The sequence below is a fragment of the Notolabrus celidotus genome, chromosome 10 (genome assembly GCF_009762535.1).
Source record: "Notolabrus celidotus isolate fNotCel1 chromosome 10, fNotCel1.pri, whole genome shotgun sequence".
In the NCBI taxonomy this organism is placed as follows: Eukaryota; Metazoa; Chordata; class Actinopteri; order Labriformes; family Labridae; genus Notolabrus; species Notolabrus celidotus.
The window spans coordinates 33525801-33544454 of record NC_048281.1 but is presented as its reverse complement, the minus strand read 5'-3'; the positions used below and the strand labels follow the sequence as shown (position 1 = coordinate 33544454).

Here is an 18654-nt window from a genome sequence, read left to right as displayed (position 1 = left end):
AATTAGGGGCGTGGCCTCTGAGTTACAGGTAGTTTTTTTGGGCTGTTATCCAGGTAGCTAGGCTATGCCCTTAGCTTCACTTCTTTGCCTGTTTCTTGATAAGCAGGAAGGAAGTTGAAGTCAGGTGACCTCCATCTTTAGTCTGCATCACACCTCATGTTGTGTATTGAAACATTTTTTAAGACCCTTTAAAGGCAGCAGATCTTCCCTCACTGCAGTGTTTTCGTCTCTCTGCGGTCGCTGAGTTAACGTGGGAGCTGCATTTTCAGGATCAGCTGTTTCTACAGAAACATTTCAGGGCCGCGGTCACAGCTGAGTCCTCACCGTGCTCTGATCGGTTTATCGATCCTGCACGGCGAGGAAACCTTCACAGGTTCAATACGACAGGACTGAGAGGACAGTTACATCTATGTTTGCTTTATGTCTGAGGAACACACACACACACGCACACACACACACACACACACACACACGTCAGTAATCCTGGAGTGTTATAAATTAGATCTTGTCCACTTGTCCTCTCTCTCTTGTTCTTGTAGGAGGGGTTCATTTTATTTCTTCTTCTCCTTTCAGATGGAATAAACAATGACTCATTTTTAACAATGACTCATCCTGAAGGTATCCTGGTGACTGTCTTAATCAAGCTGCTCTTGTATTCAGGTTTAATTAGATTAATACTGAGTCCCGCAGCAGTTTGATCAGCCTCAGGTTATCTGTTCTCCTGTTCCTCTCAGAGGAACGACAGAACCAACACGGAGCTGTGAGAGAACAACATCTATGACTGCAGCTCGACCTCGTGGCTGGGTTTCTGTTTCTAAAGCTGCTTATTTCATATGTATTTAGAGGACGGAGGTTAATGTAAAGATAGTGACATAAAACTCACTCTATTATTCTATAAGCTCTTCACAACCTCAGAATGACCGCCTGCTTCCTTATTTAGATAAAAGGATAAAATGGTTCTCCTTTTTCCTCTTATTCTTCAATATTTTTCTACATTTTTTAATGCACTTTTTCCTCCTTTTGCATTTTTTCTTCCATGATTTTTTTTCAATATTTTATTATTCCCTTAATTAAATGAAATATTGATAAAAAAATCCATATGTTTCTGTTTTCTTTTGTGCATTTTTTGTTGAATTGTTTTCATCTTTTTCCCTCTTGCATTTGCTTCTTCTTGCATTTTGTTCCATCTTCATACTGCTGTCATTGTAGATTGATTGTAGCCCTCATTCATCGTTTAAATCCTAATTCTGTCTGTTTCCATGTGTATTTATTCCCTTATTGTAAAGTCTTTGTGTTTTATTCCTCACTCTTTTTGTCAGACCTTGCAGGACGTGATTGTTGAAGTCTGTGGAGCCCTCATGGAGGGAGGAAGAGGAGTGAGGCTGAATCTCAGGGTCACTCAAAGGTTCTGAGTGAAGAGGACAGAGAGCAGATCTGACAGCATCAGAGGTGGGAGGGAGTGTGACACCTCCTCCTCATGTCGGGCTCAGGAAACAGTCGGAGAGGAAGCTGTTGAGCACATGACACCTGTTCAGGTGTTCACGTCAGAGGTCATCAGAGGGGATGAACCGGCTGTGAGTGAGGAGGAGATCTGAGAGCACTGTGATGGTGTGAAACGTGGAGTGTGCAGGTCAGCTTCACCCTCCTGCAGTCTGTGTCACACACACTCTCACAGTGTGGAAATGAGATCTGTATCAAAATCACCTTCAGTCTCATCCTCAAAGTTTATTATCCACAGCACCAGATCTGATAGGTTCTATTCTAGTCAATGTGTTAACTTCCACTGGATCCGCTCCGTTGTGTTCCGGCTGCGTCTCTGATCCGGCAGGTCGGAGTCCTCCGGATCAGATACACAAGACTTCTATTTGTGCCGTATGCCGGAGCACGACGCATCACTCTCAACAGAGCAGATGGAGCGGGACAGGAAGTCAGGTTTCACCAAAACAAAATGAAAACATCCGGTTAATTTTCAGAATAAAACACTCTGTGTTATCACCAGATCGTATTTCACTTAACTACAACAACAAACCAAAGTCATGATGAGCCGAGCCAGGCCTGGAGTCAACAGGTCAGAGGTTTTCAGAGGACCAGAAAGACAACATGGATGAGGAGAGGAGGAGGAGGAGGAGAATCCTTGATTCAGTGATTACCGTGGGAAAAACCTCGGTCACATGACTCCAGCTGTCCGGCGGTCCTGCTCCATGCTGCGTTCTGAGAATGCAGAAGATCTGAGAGAGACCGGACTTGGGTCTCTAGGAAGTCTGATGTAACCCTTACTTGGCCAAATGCAGTTTATTTGCAGTTTTTGGGACTTGCTGCTCAGTTAGCATGCTTTGCTTTCCTTCCATGAAAGATCCACTTTTAGCAGCAGCCTCAAGTGGTCACTCAAGGAACTGCAGTTTTTGGGACTGCAGTGTTGGCTTCTTTTTGCAGTACTGGATGTTCCTGCTTGGTGTTAACCTGCAGCTTAATTCAGAGACTGGAGAAACAGTATTCTCACTAAGTGGTCTCTAGTTTAATGAATTCCTACAGATGCATCCACACAGACTCTGATAAACCAGCCTGCAGACTGTTGGCTGCTTGGTTTCTTTACTATGAGTCACTAAGCCTGAACAATAACATCATATGGAAACACATCATATTTAGAAACCTGTAGAAAAGTCATTTTAAAAAAAGGTTTTCTATCATCCACTAAATGTTAAATGAGTTCTTGTTTTAAGTCCTCGTGGAGCTTCTCTGTTTTTCTTCCTCTCCATGCTGATGAGCTCCTCCGAGTTTCCCGTCCAGGCGTTTGGACCATATGAAGAGAAGCGTGAGGTTCAGATGAAAGTACGGAGGGAACAAATGAGCGTTTTTCAGAGCAGAGAGAAGCAGACAGAGAGCCATAAAGCGGCTGGGAGTTAAAAAAGACGATGAAAGGAGAAACATTAGCTTTAGAGACGAGATCCATAATCTGAGTAATTAATATAAAACGTCTGACAGAGATGGTTAGTGTTTGTCGGCTGCAGCAGCTCGCAGCTTTCATCGTCGTTGTGAGGAAGACGAAGGAGAGCACATTCAGTGACAATTAGAGAGACGCCGGCAGCAGTTTAAACCTGATTCATCTCTTTCTCCCAGCAGGAGCGAGCAGGCGAAGACTGGGGCTCTTCTCTTTACAGTTAGCGAAGAAAATGTACAAATTATTTCAACATTAGTCAGAGTTTTCTGTGGAGTCGATAAATAAAGGTTGATGTTCTGCAGAATGACCTCTGAAGTCTTTTCAGTGTCGTGTTTATCAAACACATGTATTGTATAATGACGAATCTGCAGAGCAGGCAGCTCTAAAGAAGGTGAAACAACATTTAAAATATCAAACACGCAGCTGAATGCACATCTTCACTACTTTTATTTATGACTGTGAATGCATGTGTGTGCACAGTCTTTGTCTGCTGACACAATGACACAGGCTGTCTGCCCTGTGAGAGAGAGAGGGAGCTGTCCACCTCTGTGGTGCTGAAATCATCCACAGAGAGAGAGAGGGCGAGGTGGAGTTTAAAGGAGAACTGTCTCTCTAAACAAATTAAATATTAATATTGTGCTAAAATGTGCATACTATAATAGTAGCTAGTTGGTCCATAGTATGGAGGCGGTGGTGGGGTTTTTTTGCGCTGGTTGCCACCATAGACTGTATAGAAAATGGACGTAGTATCCATGATGTCACCCATCTGTTTCTGAAGCGTTGTTTTGAAGCTGATAATCGGCGGGTGCCATACTGGAAATGCTGACTTTAACCTAACTTCTGTCAAGCTAGTGTGAGGTAAAGAGGTGTGCTTTTAGTCTCTTTGCTAACAGCTACAGGATGCCCGCCTGTCAATCAAGTCAGCCACGCCCTTATTTGGGCAAAACTTGTAAGTGTAATACCTTTGAAACTGCGGTGTTATAAATAAATTCACCCCCCGTACAATGTGTGCTGATAGAGAAATGAGCTACTCAGACCTAAACTGTTTTTTGAGCCAGGCTGTAAACATGTTTATTTCTGCTGTAAAGGTCGTCTTCTTTGAATGGGTGTGTGTGTGGTTTCCGGTGTTTCTCCTAGTGGGCGCTTGATGAACTGCAGCTTTTAGCACTTCAGTATGGGCTTCATATTTTAAGACCGGATGCTGCCGCTTGGTTGCCACCCGCCGTGAAACAGACACATGAAAGGAAGCAGAAGGAGCAACAGAAGAAGAAGACTCGGTCATCAGCTAGCCAGCCTGTGGATTCTACTGCAGCACCAATCATGTCAGAGGATATGACAGATGAAAGCGAGGTACTCTGGGGAGGAACTTTTTGGACTTAGGATTAATTTAGGAGTTATTCCAATTTAAAAAGACGGGGTGTTTGTGGTCACATGAAATGATCTATTGACGTTAAGCCAAAGGTATTAACTCCCCGTCCCTGTTCCAGCTGATGATTTTGATTTAATCTGCATATTGTTGTCAGATGTTAGTCTGAAAGAGGAGTTAAGGAAGCCTTCTTTGTTAAGCTTGAACATCCTTCTCTTAACAGAGGTGGTTGGCCTAAAGCACCATTTGTCTCCAAGGTACAACACTGTCATCAATTTTCATTGGGGCGCTTTGTTTTTAGGTGCTGTGAATATTATTAAATTCCATATAAACCACTTCTTAACTGTTTATATCATAAGTGATGCTAAGTAAGCAGTTTCTCTATCAGCTTGGCCGTTGTTGTTTCTGCTTTCTGAAACTGGAAATCCAGTGACGCTTGACCAAGCATCCTGCAGACCAGATCCAACAGAACTGTCACACTACAGACTACCTTCAAATGCAGTATGCAGTATGGCGACTCTACTATCGACCCTATGTGACTACGCCAGCGAATGTTAGAGGCTCATATTTTCTAGCTCTGTCCCAAGTCTGGTCAGAAATGAAATGAAGAAGCCTTCCACGGAGAAGTGAAATGTTTTCAGATGAAGCTTTGAATATTAAGTGCTTGTTTTTTCTTGTACATTTTGTACACTTAAGGTTACAGACTCTCTCCTCCCTTTGCTCGTGTTCAGTATTTAACTAAAGAAGAGAGGAACAGTAAAGATGAAGATTAAGCCGACTGATTACTTTGGTTTTTTTTCCCATAAATATAGCGATAAAATCAGGATTGGATGTGCTAATTTACTTTTTAATCACTTTTTTTTCCTTTTAACCCTCCTGTTATGTTGTGGGTCAAATTGACCCTTTTTAAAGTTCAAAAATCTAAAAAAAAAAATGTTAAAAGTATTTTTTCGGTATGAAACGTCTTTGCTTGGCTTAATAAGTGAAATCAACATATACCATTAAAATGGTTCATTTCACAATTTAGGCGATATATGCCTTCCAAACCAGCTAAAAATAGTTTAATGTGAATTTTCATATAAAAAAAAGAAGTGAGTTATCCTCATTGAACCATGATCTGTGAGAATAAAGAACACCATTGCACCAAATGTAGATTTAAATGGTTAGTAATGGAGTTAATAATGAGATAAAAAAAAAATGTATTGGGATTTTTTGGGTTCTGACACTTTTGGATAATTGAATATGCTCAGGTCAAATTGATCCAGGAGCATTATTGCTGTTCCTGAGAAACAATTATAACAGGAGGGTTAAAAACTTTTTTAATTGCTACTAATGTTTTTATAATTGCTATTTTATTTTCTCTTGTTTACCTTATACTGTTTAGTACTATCTACTTTGCTGCTGTAACACTTTCAATGTCCCTGTTTTGGGACGAATAAAGGAATATCTTATCTTATCTCAGGTTCATGTTCAGGTTACTTTATTTATACCCGTAGGTAGATTTGTCTTGCAGCAAGATGATGACATCCAGTTTGACATTTAGTTACATAACATTAGAACTGACAAACAATCAACATGATATGAAAGAACTCCAGCTCTGATACCCATAATTTAAAGGAGAGAGAGGAATGTCATACAAGGAGATATATGAATAAAAATAAACAAATTAAAACCTCTAGAATAAAACAAAGATACAATTATAAGACAGAATAAATCATGCTAATAAATAAGTGTCTTGACATCTTGTTCAGCTCTGTGAAATTCTGATATCATGACACACCTAGGCTGAGTACATGAGGAGGATACACACACACCTGGTTCATATTTCACTCTGACTTTTAATATTTATTATTATTGTGTTGTTTTATGGAAAGCACTTTGATATTCATTATTATTCATGGTTTGTTATCACTTCTCTGTAATGATGCATTGATTTTTATGACAGTAGATGATGTGTCCAGTCTGGATTTTATTACTTAATGTCTTATAATAAAAATGAAGCGTTGCAGTTTGTGTTGATTTAATCCAGAAACTTAAATTCAGTCTCTCCTCTGTGTTAGCTTTAAAATGTACCTGCCTGATGTTTTGAGCGTCCACCTGCAGTATTTAAGTGTAAAGGTAATTTAATGAGTTATTTTAAAAACCTGTGGGAGTTCAAGGAAGTCTGAGATTCTGTAGTTTGTGATGGGAACAGAAGAAACTTAAATCAAAAGGTGCAGCTGCTGCAGCTCAGGGTGGGAAACATTTCAGCACCACAGACTCTTTCACCTCGACCAATGGAGAGAGAAAAGGGGGGAGGAGAGAGGGAGGGGTGACTGTGAGGGAGAGAGAGAGAGAGAGAGAGAGAGAGAGAGAGGGGGGGGGGGGGGTAGCTCACAGTGCCAGAGTGTCGACGTGGGAGCATCTCTCTCCTTCACACCTCCTCCTCTTCATCACTCCTTCATCGCTGGGAGCAGGAGGAGCGGAGCCGCAGCCTGTCTCTCCCCGGACTCTGGTGTCTCTCTGTCGGATATACTCAGCCTCTCTCTGCCCTCCATCATGGATCTATTCCTGCTGCTCTGTGGGCTCTTCTCCGGCACTGTGTTCAGCGCTGCGTCTGCTGCCTCGCACTGTGAGTACACACACACACACACACACACACACACACACACACACACACACACACACACACACACACACACACACACACACACACACACACAGGTCTGCCCTTGTCTGTTGATGCTTGTTGGTCTGAAAGCAGCATTCAGAAATAAGATACTGTGTGTTTGTGTGTTTGCATTTGTGAGTGATTTTTTGACAACACACACACACACACACACACACACACACATACACACACACACGCACGCACACACACACACACACACACACACATACACACATTGGGCTGAATTAACACATTGTTCTAGAGGCTGAATTAATGTCATTGGACTTATTTCTCACACACTCCTTCAGCTGACTGATGATTTCTTTGCCACATGTGTGTGAAGGCTGATCACACCTTCACTTTGCTCCTGCACACACACATGAACAGATCCAGGTGAAGTTTGAGCAGCCACTAGAGGGCGCCTTTCTGCCTGAGGAGGAAATCTGGATGCAGGTCTTTGTGTTTTTAAGGGCTTTCTTTCTTTATTTCATTCCATTTTAATTTTAATATTCAGGAAGAAGACACACTTATGATACCTGCCTCTTTGATGATCCCAGTGCCTAACCCTTTAATGATTATTATCTTTAACAACAGACCGAGACAATCACAGATTAACTCATAAAGGTCATCATTTCTCATTCTTTCAGATTGAACATATAGACCAGATAATTTTTATACTATGACTGCATCTCGTGTCCTAATGGCCCTGTATCAGTATAACTAACATAAGACAGTCCACAACCTAAGTTGCTTTAATATCATCTCTCAGAACCTTCTTATATAAGAAGGTTTTTTTATGAACCATAAATCATGGCAATTTTTCTGTATTCTCCTGTCCTGTTTTCCATCTGTCCTCCCATTACTGTTTTTATATGCTTTTTATATATCTGCATCTCCTTTGTGAAACACTAAAAGTGCTAAATAAATCAAGTTAATTATTATTATTATTATTATTATTATTATTATTATTATTATTATTATTATTATTATTATTATCTTTTGTTATTTTTCTAGATTGTATTATTAAGTATATATCCTTTTTTGTAACAGCTGTTTACACCTCTAATTTTATTTTTATCTTACTGAATTTATTTTATTTTTCTTAATGATGCTCCATTCTTTCCACTCTTCTTCTTCTTGTATTACTTCGTGCTACCATGTCTGTGTTGCAGCAACAGCCGAGTATCCCCCTGAGGATCAATAAAGTATTATCTTAGCACATCTACAATTTCACATGATCACTCCAAACACTGAAACATACATGTGCTTTAATGCGGTACATGCATATGGCCTTTGAAATTAGATATCCGTCTATGATCCTCATCATGAGATCGAAACTCAAACATCTTCTTTAAATGTTGAGGTAATAATCTGTATTTGAGTTAGAAAGAACTAGATCTTTAAATGTTAATACATGTGAGCTGTTAGACTGTTACTATGTTCTCTAACATTTAATTACAAGTCTGGGAAAATAAGAAAACAGCACAGAATACAAAGAGAGGCTGTCCTCAGCACTGCCGAAAACACACACGCGTATATCTATTTATGTAATCTGTATGAGGTTTCTGAGTCAGTTTTTCATCTATTATCACTCCCAGAAGTGTAGCTTCAGACACTCTTTCAACATGAACACCATTTGACACCACGATAATTTAATCATTCTGATTTTTATCTCCAAAAATCATGAATTCCGTTTTATTCCACTTCAAGGAAAACTCATTTCCATGAAACCACTTCTTAATTTAAGTTTGATCATTTTGCACACTAAAGTATTTGTAATTGACCTCAAATTCTTTCCAGAACAAAATATATAAGTATCATCAGCGTACAAAATAAATTGTAACATGCAGGGAACATCACATATTTTATTAATTAATATGCAGGCTGAACAAGTGGGCCCAAAACTGAGCCTTGTGGGACTCCGTACGTCAGAATAAAAACCAGCAAACTGTACAAACTGCTCTGATCTCGATTTTAAATAAATGCTTCACCAAAACTGTCTTTTAAATTAAACATTTTAAAGTTTGGAGCAGGACTAGAGTAAGCTCAGCTGGTGTAACTCATTTTATTTTGCCTTTATTTCACCAGGAATATTCCCATAAGATATAAAATCTCTTTTCAAAAGGAGTCCTTGAAAAGAGAGTGGTACACGTTGATCAATACGATATCAACCTCCTGCAGTAAAGCATGTGAATTCACTGTTTAGATGATCCTTAATCCTGGTTTTAAAATCCTCCTAACCAATAGAATAATCCAGTTTTAGCCGACCTTGTAGCTCAGACTACGATGAAGGAGCGAAACATTAAAGCCCTTTAACCAAAGACAGAGCGAGACCGAGGGATGACACGCAGGATGTGTCCATGAGAGTGAAGGTTACATCCACGGACGGTTTGAGGAACATTAATAAGAAGGCAGCTCGTGGAGTGAGGCCTTATAGAGAAGGATAAACTAATGCTCCATTCTTCTGTTCTGCAAGAAAGACGGACCTACTTCAAGACACTGATGTGTGTGAAAACACCTAACCAGAGAAAGATCGCAGCTTCAGAGAGGATGAGGTATTTAGAAAGAATATCATCGTTGGATACAGATCTAAAGGATGCTGCCATTAGTTTTTCCAAACAACAAAAGACGAACAGTTTGTTTGGATAGAAAAGAAAAATCAATTTCACTCTCAGGTTTGTTGTTAGATTCTCGACGTGTTGATAACAAGACGGATAATTATGAAGTTAGAATGAAATCAAAAACATCCTGATGGAGACACACATGAAACACTTTTTATAAAGCGAAGGAATGTTTGAAGTCAATCTTCTATACGTGATTCATATTCTTTACAACCTTTCATACTGCAACGTGAACACACACACACACACACACACACACACACAGAGAGAGAGAGAGAGAGAGAGAGAGAGAGAGAGACAACTGCAAACACACATTCACAAACCAACTTCTCAAATCTCTCTTCTCAAGGCCAGAGAACAAAACCTCTCTTCTTCTCTTATCCTCTCTTTCTCTCTTTGTCTTTATCTCCTCTTTCTCTTCTTGTCTTTATCTCGTCTTTCTCTTCTTGTCTTTATCTCCTCTTTCTCTACTTGTCTTTATCTCTTCTTTCTCTTCTTGTCTTTATCTCTTCTTTCTCTACTTGTCTTTATCTCCTCTTTCTCTACTTGTCTTTATCTCTTCTTTCTCTTCTTGTCTTTATCTCTTCTTTCTGTTCTTGTCTTTATCTCCTCTTTCTCTCTTTTTGTCTTTATCTCTTCTTTCTCTTCTTGTCTTTATCTCCTCTTTCTGTTCTTGTCTTTATCTCCTCTTTCTCCTCTTGTCTTTATCTCCTCTTTCTCCTCGTTATCTCCTCTTTCTCTCTTTTTGTCTTTATCTCCTCTCTTTCTCTCTTTGTCTTTATCTCCTCTTTCTCTCTTTTTGTCTTTATCTCCTCTCTTTCTCTCTTTGTCTTTATCTCCTCTTTCTCTCTTTTTGTCTTTATCTCCTCTCTTTCTCTTTGTCTTTATCTCCTCTTTCTCTCTTTTTGTCTTATCTCCTCTCTTTCTCTCTTTTGTCTTTATCTCCTCTCTTTCTCCTTTGTCTTTATCTCTTCTTTCTGTTCTTGTCTTTACTCCTCTTTCTCTTCTTGTCTTTACCCTCTCTTTCTCTCTTGTCTTTATCTCTTCTTTCTGTTCTTGTCTTTACTCCTTTCTTCTTCTGTCTTTATCTCCTCTTTCTCTTCTTCTTTATCTCCTCTTTCTCTCTTTTGTCTTTATCTCCTCTTTCTCCTCTTTGTCTTTATCTCCTCTTTCCTCTTGTCTTTATCTCCTCTTTGTCCTCTTGTCTTTATCTCCTCTTTGTCCTCTTGTCTTTATCTTCTCTCTTTCTCTTTTTGTATTTCTCTTTGTCTCTTTTTGTCTTTATCTCCTCTTTCTCCTCTTGTCTTTATCTCCTCTTTCGTTTCGTGTCTTTATCTCCTCTTTCTCTTCTTCTCTTTATCTCCTCTTTCTCTACTTGTCTTTATCTCCTCTCTTTCTCTTCTTGTCTTTATCTCCTCTCTTTCTCTTCTTGTCTTTATCTCCTCTTTCTCCTCTTGTCTTTATCTCCTCTTTGTCCTCTTGTCTTTATCTTCTCTCTTTCTCTTTTTGTATTTCTCTTTGTCTCTTTCCTTTCTATCTTTCTTTTTTCTATCGTTTTACCATAGTAGTTGTTTTTTTCTCCTTTTTAATACATTATTTTTCTTTCTTTTTATTGTTTTGTTTTTGTGTCGTCTCTTATAGTCTGATCTCTTGACTGATTACTGTTCTCCCCATCACCTTTGTCATGTTCAGTCTCATTTCTAACACTTCAGATAAACGACAGATTAAAAAATAGAAAGCTAGAGATGAACTCTGCAGCGGGTCGGTTGAGTGTTTGTTTAAACCAGGAAAAATACGTACTTACAGAGAAACTCAAGTCTGACTTTGAAATGATTTTAAAAAGGAGAAACGTAAACGTGACTTTGTTTTTGTTATGCACCAGTTTTGTGAAAACTTAAAGTGTGAAGGACTGATAACCAGGAAGTGTGAGGCTTTTAGAGGGGTCAAAGGTTAGACTGTGTGAGTCCTGTAGTGGATTATAAAAACCCTAAAACATGTTTTGATATTCTTTCTGTATTTTTGTAATCACATCTCTCTTTGGTGATTGCTTCAAGCTTCAAGTACATCTATGAAACATGTTTTCTTCTGTAGCTGACTTTACATTAAAATTAAATCTCAAACAGAAAGATCTTTATCTTTAGAACCAAATATAACAAAATAACTCATGTTAGTGAGTCATGCAGTGAGGGAGTCGCAGTGGTGTGGATTTGAACTCAGACTTGATCCATCAAAGACTCGATGTGGCCCGTCTCAGGTCTCTGTCATGACTCAGCATTAGTAAAGTATGACACACACCACAAGATCATAGGGACGATTTTGGGCCAGAAATCCACCTTCTGATAAAAGTCAGGAAAGGTTAGATCATCAGATGGCTCTAAAGATCATCCTGAGGTGTGAGGTGTGTTAAAGAGGGATTTACCTTCCCCTGATTTACTCAGAAGACGATCACAGCAGCCTCGACTTGAAATCGTACATTTTAAACATGTTTAATATTTGTGATCTTCAATCCCGAAGACAGCAGACAGGGTTCCCACGCGTCCTGGAAAAACTGGAAAACCTGGAAAACAGTTGACCAGTTTTCCAGTCCTGGAAAATGGGAGAAAAAGTAAAATGTCCTGGAAAATCACAGATTGTCCTGGAAAATGATTCCAACATGACTGTGTGTGATCTAATAAGGTTAAAAAAAACCACATCCCTATTCAACATTTGTGGCCATTTTTGTCACTCAGTTCTATTTAGGTCAGTTTATGCACTGATCCTCTGATTTTTATTATTATTATTTATTTCAGTAAGGCAGCTTCCAGAGTCCTTTACTGGCTCTTTAGTTTTTTTACTTTGCTAATTTTATATTTTTTAAGAAAATAGAAAGCTGAGATGAGAGTTGCCCATCATTGTTGCTTGGTTGCACTAATAAAGTGAAGTGCTGTCCATCTGTGGTTGCATTGTTCTATAATCAATTTGCCATCATTTTTAAGCATGTAAGAGATGATTTCATGGATAGCCATAGACTGCATGTCTTCAGTGTAGACTTCCACTGAGAGGAACATATCAGACTATTTAGGAACTAAATTTAGACTGTCATACCAGCTTGATCATCATTGAAAATGTCCTTGAAATGTCCTGGAAAATGATCTCTGGAAAAGAGTGGGAACCCTGAGCAGAGCATGCACTGTCAGGGAACGGACCGATAGCCAATCAGGAAGCTCGCTGACTGAAGAAGGAGGCACAACAAACCCAGCTGTGACAATAAAAGTGAACACAAAGCATAAACCCAGACAGATGTCAGACATGGAGAACCAACTTGTTGATTTGTGGCACCAAAAATTGATGAGGAGAGGAATTGAACTGAAACTTCTCCTGCAATTAGTGTGCAAGAAAGCTGCCATGTTTGTTTACTTTAAAGTCACATTTTAGTCAGGCTTCTGGTTGCTGATGAGAAGAATCTTTAAGTGTGTGGTGTGCTACGTTGCACACCACACACAGAAAAATTATCAATCTGTCAGTATTTGTTTTGATATTCGAGCTCTCTCACATTTTCAAACTCGTTCAGTGTGTGCAGACCTTAGCTGACACTTTCTGGACACCAGTTTTCTCTTTTCGTGGCTGACTCTGACAGAAACACCTTCTGCTTTTTGAGGTTAAACTTTGTGACACAGCACAGAGGTAGTCCGGGACTCGGCTTCAGGTGTTCTCCTCTTGGATGTTGGTTTGCTGACGGTCGGTTTTTGTGACATGCAGACGCTGAGTGGGCGAGAGTTTGTGTTGGACTGAAAGTGCCTGAAGCAAAATTTCATGGTGAAAGGGTGTTACACTTAAATCAAGAAGACACAGAAGACTTTCTCTGGTCTGTATGGTGGCCTACAGGGGACAAAAGCTTGCTGCAGAGACCCGAGAGATTCCCATCAGGTGGAGCAGGGAGCAAATTCAGAAAAGCCCCAAAAACATATAACATCAGAAATATTCTGCAGATTAAATAATGTGATGCAAAAGCCAAACAACAACAACAAACACAGCGTATAGAGGCAACTGATGCAAACACATTCAAATGGTAAATAGACTTGTACTTCTATAGAGCTTTCCTAGTCTGTCTGACCACTCAAAGTGCTTTTTACACTACTCGTCACAGTCACCCATTCATACCCATTCACTCACTGATGGTAGAGGCTGCTATAGTAAGGGACCATCAGTGTTAGCTAATATCATTCATACACATTCACACACCTCTGAACAACAGAGGGAGCAATTTGGGGTTCAGTGTCTTGCTCAAGGACACTTCGGCATGTGACTGTCGGAGCTGGGATCGCACCACCAACCTTCGGATTGATAGACGACCGATTCTACCCCCTGAGCTACAGCCGCCCCTTCAAGAACTCCAGGCCTGCAGGGGGCGCTCTGATGTGAATTTTGTCTTGTTGTATGTTTGTTTGTTTTTGAAGGAGGAAAGGATTCACTGTAATCAGACTCTAGTGGAGTGTGTCTGTGGCAAAGACTGTATAAATAATGGAGGTAGTATCAGTGACTTCACCCATCTGTTCCTGAGCGTGTTTTGAAGGCAATTGTCGACGGCAGCCATATTGGAAATGCTGAAAGAGTGTGACATAAAGAGGCGGAGTTTGAGCCTCCTAGCCAACAGCTATGTGTGCCGATAGAGAGATTAGAAAAGCCGTTTTTTATACCAGGCTGTAAACATGTTTATTTCTGCTGTAAAGATCGTCTTCTTTGAATGGGTGTGTATGTGGCTTCCTGTGTTTCTGCAGCCAGCCTCTAGTGGACACTCGGTGAATTGCAATTTATAACACTTCCACTTCATGGGCTTCATATTTTGAGACCGGAGGTTGCCGCTTGTTCTGTAGGCATGATTTTACTGACTTCTGTACAACTTTTACTAAACGCACCCCAAGACACATCTTCAGTGTTTGGATTCAGAGAAACTGAGTCATATTATACGGAGGAGTGGTTTCTGATGGACAAATAACTTGTGGATGGACTTCAGAGCTCTCGTAGCCCTCCGTCTGGAGTCCAGAATCTCCAAAAAATATGTGTCACCAAATCCTGCCCCTCTCAGCGCCCCCTACAGGCCTGCAGTGTTCCTGTTTGCTCTCCTTGCATTCGTTTCTGCTTTGATTCACTCTCGGCTTGTTTCTGATGATGGACCAGTTTTTCTTTTGGAGTTGGATCTGGTCCTGAAGTCGCAGCATGGAAATCTATTAGATCTGGCAGGGTGTTTTATCCTCATTTATGGTTTCTGGAAGATGTCGGACGATTTGCATATTCAAAGCACTTTGTATAAGGGAAAACATAAATACAATAATAAAAAACATGAATGCAAAAGCCATAACACAACCTGACACTCTTTGCGTTTGTGTTTTTTATATGCAAAAATATAAAAATGAATATATAAATCATCCAACACCTCCCAGCCACTGTTTGTAGGTCTGTAACCAGCGGCTGAGTTTCCAGCCCTCACGCTAATGACACCATTGTCTCTCGTGTCCTGTGTCTGCTCTCTGAGGGCGGCCATGACACCTGGCTGTGTTGGGGGTGCAGTAGCAGCAGTTTACGTCAGCGATGTGAGCTGATGAGGAGAAGTGAAGTGACAGCTGCGTTACTCATTCATGCTGCTGCTGAGCCTCTGAGGCTCCTTGGATCAGGGAGAGACGCTCTGAGCTCAGGAGGAAACACTGAGGAGGAGGAGCGGCCTCGTGTTTACCTCACACAAACAACAGGGGGGGGGGGGGGGGGGGGGCATCCATCACTTCCCTCCATGAGCATCCATCTTTATACAGTCAGACAGCAGCTCTGACAGAGTTTCTATTGTTATAGTTTCCTGCTGGTTCTTCCTGCATCAATCCATAAATTGTTCCTCTCTGCATTGTTCCATATTATGAACTTTCGTTTCTCTGCTTTTTTTTTACTTTCCTCTCTGTTCCTCCTTCCAATTTCCACTCGTGCATCATTTCCAATTTCAAACTTGTTCTCCTCTGGGGCGCCGGGGGCCTAGCGGTCTAAATGCGCCCCATATTCAGAGGCTATAGTCCTCGTTGTAGAGGTTGCTGGATCGACTCAACCATTTGCTGGATGTCTTCCCCTCACTCTCTGCTCCCACATTTCTTGTCTCTCTTCAGCTGTCAAGATTGAAGAAAGCTTTATTACCAAGTGAGCTTGCACACACAAGGATTTTGACATGGTGATTGAAACACAGGTACTCAACAATAAGACAGTAAGGGCAATAAATATAGAAAACTAAATCTAAAGCTCTAAATAAAATACTATCTGTGACAATAAAAGCATTACAGTACTATTAAAATAAATACATTTACCTAAGCCAGAGTGCACATTTCAACAGATGAACATAATGATCAATTAGGTTACAGACCAAATTACATTATTGCACATGGGTATTGAAGTATTGCAAAGGAAACTATAAGGTATTGCACATGTATTGTTCTGGAGTCTTTAATTATTTACTGTTTTATTTACACCTAAACGCCAGCCTCCTTCCCCCTGTTAGCGCCGCCTGAAGTGCTTGTAGAGGAACACGGCCCCTCCAACCAAAATGTCCTATTAACAGTGTGTATGTTCAAAAACTGTCTGGAATACATCAGGTGTGTGTTGCATGATGTTTTAGAGCATATGTGTCAAACTCAAGGCATTTCCTTTGGCCCGCGAGATAATATCAAATTATTTATAGAGCTGGCCCGACAGTATTTTGCACGCACCACTAAAACTACAAGTCCCACGATGCACTGCATGTCAATCGAGGGCCCGCACGCGAGAGCCGTTACCCGACTCCGCTCATCATCAGCCTTATGAAGCTAGTCACCTGCAGTCAGAGCAATAAGAAATGGATGAAACATATTGCATGCGTGCAGATGCACTCACACCTGCCTGCTGCCATTCCTGAGCAAGCTCTGCACTGGTGGTGGCCCGATCCCGCAGCTGTAACACCTTCAGGAGATGGTCCTGGCGCTTGCTGGACTTTCTTGGGCGCCCTGGAGCCTGTTTGGCAACAATTGAACCGCTCTCCTTGAAGTTCTTGATAATTCGATAGACGGTTGACTGAGGTGCAATCTTACTCGCTGCTATAAACTTCCCTGTTAGGCCCTTTTTGTGCAATGCAATGATGGCTGCACGTGTTTCCTTGCAGGTAACCATGGCTAACAGATGAGGAACAATGGTGTCATGCACCATCTTCCTTTTAAAGTGTCCAGTCACTCAATCATGACAGATTGATCGCCAGCCTTGTCCTCATCAACACCCACACCTGTGTTAATGTGTGTGACACCTGTGTGTCATTGAAATGATGTTAGCTGGTCCTTTTGTGGCAGGGCTGAAATGCAGTGGAAATGTGTTTTTGGTGATAAAGTTCATTTTCAAGGCAAAGAGGGACTTTGCAATTAATTACAGTTGAGCTGATCACTCCTCATAACATTCTGGAGTATATGCAAATTGCCATTATAAAAACTGAAACAGCAGACTTTGTGAAAATTAATAGTTGTGTCATTCTCAAAACTTTTGGCCATGACTGTATTTGAGTTTGACACCCCTGTTTTAGAGGATCGTCTCTGGTGAAAGTGAGGCATATAGAGTGGCTTAAGGCAAAAGAAACACACAAAACAACACAAGTACAGAGGAGCTCCACACTGAGGTTGCTATCTGCAGTGCAAATAAAGGGCGAAAATGCCCAAAAATACCACTTAAAAAAAAAGAGTAAAATCATTAAAATAAAATCAATTAAAAATTAACTTCCCTGCATTTATCTAGTTTCCAAAATGTTGCTTCTCAATCTCAATATGCCAATGTTCTTGCTGGTTTATCTCTGCATTGTTCCAATTTTGGAACTTGTGTTTTTTTATGTATTGTTCTAAATTTCTTTCTGTTTTCTAAAAAGAAGGAAATGATTTCTTGCGTTCAGTATCTTTCCCAGTTTTTTTTTGCCGGTTGCACTCTTTACCTCCAGTTTTTGAACTTGTGATTTTCATGCTGCATCATACCAATTTTCTTACTGGTGCCTCTCTGGTTTAATATTTAACGCTGTAATGAGCTCAGTGAGCAGACTCTCTGCAGATTACTCCTGCTCTGTGAGTCTTTGAGCTCCTGCTGTGGGAGTCCATGATGGTGAAGAGAGGATGACGTCATTTACAGATAGACCAACACCTCCTCCTCTCCTCCTCTCCTCCTCTCCTCCTCTCCTCCTCTCCTCCTCTGGTGTTTTTCTCCCCTCAGACTCCAGAAACATAAAACTCACAGCAGACACTCAGAGGAGCTGAAACTTCAGGACCAGGTGGAGAAAACATACAAACGCTGACAGGAGATTAAAACATACACACCGCATTACTGTCTCACTCTCAGCACGGCCACATTTATCTGTATTGGAGTTTATCATTCAGAGTTCTTTACTGTCAAAACAGTTCAGACTGTCAACAAGTTAAAATGGATTATAGAAGATACAGGAGCAGCTCCTCCTCTCTGTCTGCATTCGGGTCCTCTCTTCGGTCTACCTGGATCTAACTGTCTCTCCTCAGACTGCTGGAATAAACAATCTTTATTTTTATTTCCAAAGTTATGAAAACTTTTTCTGTTTCTAAAAGAATAATCTCACAAACTACAGGACACAGATTTCATCCATTTTAAACGTCACTTTCTCAAATCGATGCTTAGTTTTTGTCACAACAGGTAGAAACAAAGCGGAGGACCCGTGTGCAGAAGATCAAAGATTTAATAACAAAAAGAAAGAAACATAAACTTACTAAAATCAAAGTCAATGAGAAACAAGAAACTCAAGAAAACACAAGGATTCACAGGGAGGAGGAGACGACTGAAAAACACAAGGACACTAACGAGTGAGGAGACACAGGTGTGAACAACGAGGGACAGGTGTAGATAATCACTAACGAGGGAACAGGAACACACAGGAGGATAATTCACACAGGAAGTACAGAGACACAATATACAACACAACAACACAACAAGGTAGCAAATAATAAAACACAAGATATGAGTCACTCATTATTTATTTATTTAACTAATTAATTGGAATTTATTTATTGTATGATTATTTCCTTTTTCCTTTGTTATT

General features: G+C 40.4%; 1 protein-coding gene across 1 annotated transcript in view; it reads left to right on the top strand.

Annotated features, from left to right (window-relative positions):
- The first annotated feature begins 6701 nt into the window (after positions 1 to 6701).
- Positions 6702 to 18654, top strand: part of LOC117820756 (contactin-associated protein-like 5) — a 52153-nt gene continuing 40200 nt past the window's right edge. Inside the window, exon 1 of the mRNA XM_034694675.1 lies at positions 6702 to 6915. Coding sequence (XP_034550566.1) covers positions 6843 to 6915 — 73 coding nt within the window. The 5' untranslated portion in view covers positions 6702 to 6842. The remainder of the gene's footprint in view (positions 6916 to 18654) is intronic.